General features: G+C 39.6%; 1 protein-coding gene across 1 annotated transcript in view; it reads left to right on the top strand.

The window, feature by feature from the left end:
- Positions 1–3,729, top strand: part of LOC135198023 (uncharacterized) — an 11,589-nt gene extending 7,860 nt beyond the window's left edge. Inside the window, exon 2 of the mRNA XM_064225382.1 lies at positions 3,636–3,729. Coding sequence (XP_064081452.1) covers positions 3,636–3,729 — 94 coding nt within the window. The remainder of the gene's footprint in view (positions 1–3,635) is intronic.
- The last annotated feature ends 612 nt before the right edge of the window (positions 3,730–4,341 follow it).

Raw genomic sequence — 4,341 nt, 5'->3', positions numbered from 1 at the left:
TTTTGTTATGTCCATCATTTGCTTGTCATATTTCTCATTATTATGAATTATGTTATTATTACAGCGCAACAACACCGCAAGCCACCCGCAACACACCGCTACACGGAGTAACAAAGCCGTAAGAACGCGTGCCGTGGCATAGCAACAACGACTATAACACCGTGCCAACTCTGTAACACTCCGCTAGACACCACAAGAACATGCCGTGACATGCCCATAACACACCGCACGGTTTGCGCTACGCCGCCCAATAACGGTCATTTTTTCTCCCCACCGCATCAATTTTGTGGTGGTTTCTTGCGGTCCCACGCCGTAACAGCACGCAACACAAAAGTGCGTAGGTGTAAATCTACCTTTAGCGAGATGATCATGTTTCAGAGTTAAATGCCTCTTTAATTTGCTGGGTATGTTTCATTAGCTAATTTATCACCACAAACAATGGCATAGAAGTAACGTCATCACCACACCAGAAGAATCCGAGTTTTTTTGCCTTTTTTTGAAGTTGATTTCCTTGTTGTTGGAATGACCAAATCCTTTTCACTCACACATCCACTTTCGTCCCCTTATTCACCCTCACCACTAACTTCGTGTCTTCTCTTCTTAATGACAAACTTATCCATTGTACGGTATGTTAGAAGCACGATACTGTTCGATGCAACTGTATTATAACCCCAGAAACAGCAAAGAACTTTTGGCTTGACGTATTATGCCTCACTGATTCGGGAGTGGAAAACTGGGGTTATACAAAGCCGACGAGAACCGATCACGTATCCGACGGGCAACGAGTATCAAACAAAGAAAATGTGAGTATGAATAGCTACACTTTATTATTATTATTATTATTATTAACAGTAGTAGTAGTAGTAGTAGTAGTAGTAGTAGTAGTAGTAGTAGTAGTAGTAGTTGTATTGTAATTATACAAGTATAGAAATGGAAATATCAACCTCTATTTGAGAAAAATGTTTGAGCTTGTAACTTCCTACCTACACTGATAATTGTATGAAGTCTTTTGCAAACTTTTTATTTTCAAATGTTTATTAAGACGATTTAGCCAAGGCAAAACTCATGACAATTTTGCGGCACCCCTAGGCGTTGTCTATGGCACCCCAGGGTGCCATGGCACCCAGTTTGAGAATCACTGGCTCGTAAACATACAGCTATATATACCTGTCATGGTGGCATGATCCGTTCTGAAGACTAAATCGCTAAGAATATCTGTTAAACCTTTATTTTGCTTTTATGGCCTTTCGTCCTCCGGGAATTTCATTTATTCAACTCTAGAAAATCTCAGTGACCTCACGAATCACTCTAAAAATCTTTTAATTATTCAAAGGAACTTTTAAATCATCCAGACTTGAAGCGAGTGAGTGTCTGGCGATGACAAATTTGAACAGATAACTCCTAACGCGCGCGTGACCTCAGTAAAAAGATTTAAGTGCCAATTTTATTATTCTCGAATTTTCCATCTTGGAAGACCATTAGGAGCCAGTCAGGGTTCAAAGACTTGATTTAATCGATGCACTGTGGGCATTACTTAAGGTTCTTCGCTGCGTCACATCTATGGCTCCTTAGCTGCTACCCCTTTCATTCCTTTTATTGTACCTCCATTTATATTCTTCCGTCCATCTTACTTTCAACCCTCTCCTATCATTTGTTGCATCTTGCAACTGCGAGGTTTTCCTCCTGTTACACCTTCCAATTTTTCTTTTATCGCTGAATGACCTCTTAGGTGTCAACGCATGGCCCCTGCCTGAATTGGATATTCTCTCTATCTATCTATCTTCATATAAATATGACACTATACCTGGTATTAAATAGCATATCCAGAACAAGTATGAAACGTGATTTATGCCTGCTCTTGAATAAACGAGGAGAGCGGGAGGCTTCTCGGTTTTGGTCAAGATATTCACTTCCTGAATATTTAGCGCACATTTTCTGGCGTCGATGGTATTTCTGCCTGGTCAGGAAGAGAATGACTCTGAACTTGACCTCGCAGGCCGCGTTCTCTGAATTGTGTGACGGGAAGTCGTCTTTTCTCCTTCGAAATATATACATAAATATATATATATATATATATATATATATATATATATATATATATATATATATATATATATATATATATATATATACAGGCTGTTTCGAAATAAGAGGCCCCCCTCTACAGCATAAACTAAAATTGATATGGACAAAAAGAAAAGTAATTCAGAACAGGTATTTATTTAAGTTTCTCTCTGAGTATCTAATATTTTGTGTGGCCCCCATCTGCCTGTACTACAGCCTGCATTCTTTAGGGGTATGATTTCAGCAAATCACAAAAAACCTGAGACTCAAACTCCATTTCCCTGAGCACTGTGGTCACCTTTCTTAGCAGGTCATTGAGGCTTGGTATATCATCATAGTTCACTGTGCGCGCTTCAACACAATCCTTTAAGATACTACCAATGTTTTCGCACGCATAAAGGTCAGGGGAGCTACCTGGGAATTCACTTGTTGAGAAGAAATCGATACCACTGTTTCGAAGCAGCTGCTGTGTCTGAAGAGCCTTGAAACATGGTGTCTTATCATGCAAAAGTGGGACTTCTTCAACAGATAACACATTTTCAGAATCTTTGAGGAAAGGAAATACTCCACAGTAAGCACAGTTTCTCTGAAGTATTCACCATTCCATGACTGTCCTTTTTCTTTGATGATCCACATTAACCGTTTGGCTGTGAAACAGAGAAAATTTCCCAAACATTCAGGAAATTTCACAACTTGGCGATAGCGCACGTCATCGCTGATATCATCCAACTTTGCAGCCCAAATGATGTCTTTTTATGATTTGGCTCCCGGACAGTGTAAATGAAGAATTCATCTGATGCGGCAATATGGAGAAAGTCAGCTTCATCCCAAACTTTAAGAAATTAACCACAAAACCATGCACAGTCTTCTCTCAATTGCTGAGTGATGTTGGGCATGTTGATAACAGGAAATGGCTTGATACCAGATTCTTTCAACTCACGATATACAGCACTATAACTTCTCTTCTTTCCTTTTTTTGTTTCTAGCTCAAGCGGCAATTTATGTAAAGACTTTCTTGGTCTACCCACTGCCCCAGCTATGATGTCTTTTGACACCTGAGAAAAGACTCAGGTCTTCCAAGATTCTCACTCTTGTCGCGATGACAGTCATATGTGTGCGGGTTTCGCCTATGCATAGGAAGGCGTCCCATTTGATGTTATACCTTGCGACTGTCATACGCAAGTATCTGTTGTCTACTTCCCATCTTCGTCGGAGTGACATCGATGCAGAGAGATTTTCTAAGTTCCCATTAGTATCTTCCTTGAGTATAGAGGCGAAGACTCAAACTCAGTGTTGCCAAACTTAACAATTTATTAAGAACTACATCTCTGGAGTAGAGGAAGAGTGGGTTTCATAGAACTGGTTTCGATGAAGAGAAGTAGATCTAAGTTATAAGTCCTTTGTACAAAAAGATAGATAAGAACAAAGCTTATCTCAGCATACATAAACATACAGACAGACCGAACATGTGACTAGGAAGTCACGTGTTATCTCTGCAGGTGATGGGTCACCAGCTTCTCACAGGAAGGCACTGTGACCTGTTTTACAAGACAATGGTTTTGATTACACAGGCAAAAGGCAAACCAGGGCATCGCAAACATAACACGGCAGCGTCTAGCTTGCGTCCTGTTTGTGGGTCATATCACACTCCTGTCTCGCCAGTGACCCCTTGTGTCATGGGCTTACTTACATATATGGAAATTATGTAATTCTTAATGTAATTATTACATATGGATTTTTGTTCCAGTTTCTTTTAACAAAGGATTCATCTCTTTTAATGTATTTAGCTATCCAAGAACGTGAAATGAAGGATGCGCCAGCATCCCTGGCAACTCTGAAGGTTATAACCTGCATTCGGTCAATCCATCTGATTTCCTCCAAGTCGTTAGCCATGGCTATATCTAACTCCGCCACTCAATCTGAAAATACAAGAAATGTAAAATGAAAAATAGCTTAATAGAAACTTAAGATAATGTATTTAGAGATATGCTATAGCAGAAAACATTTTGTTCTGTGGAGTGGGGACTCTAATTTCGAAACACCCGGTATAGTGTTACAACAGAATTCCATCTAATAAAAGTAGCCCATAAAAATGCCAAAATATAGAAATTAAGTACTATATTTCAGAGGCTGCTATTTCTCTCTTCAGGTAGGTAATTAATGAGAAAAGTTACAGAAAAGGCAGTATTTATATCAAGAGACCCAGCCACAGGTACCCGTTTAGCTAAGTCACCCCAGTTGATTTCATTTCAATCTTCTTAAGTGTTGGTTGAAGGA

This window comes from Macrobrachium nipponense, chromosome 23, assembly GCF_015104395.2.
Source record: "Macrobrachium nipponense isolate FS-2020 chromosome 23, ASM1510439v2, whole genome shotgun sequence".
Classification (NCBI taxonomy): domain Eukaryota; kingdom Metazoa; phylum Arthropoda; class Malacostraca; order Decapoda; family Palaemonidae; genus Macrobrachium; species Macrobrachium nipponense.
The sequence above is the reverse complement of the archived record's forward strand: the minus strand, read 5'-3'. Positions and strand labels throughout refer to the sequence as shown.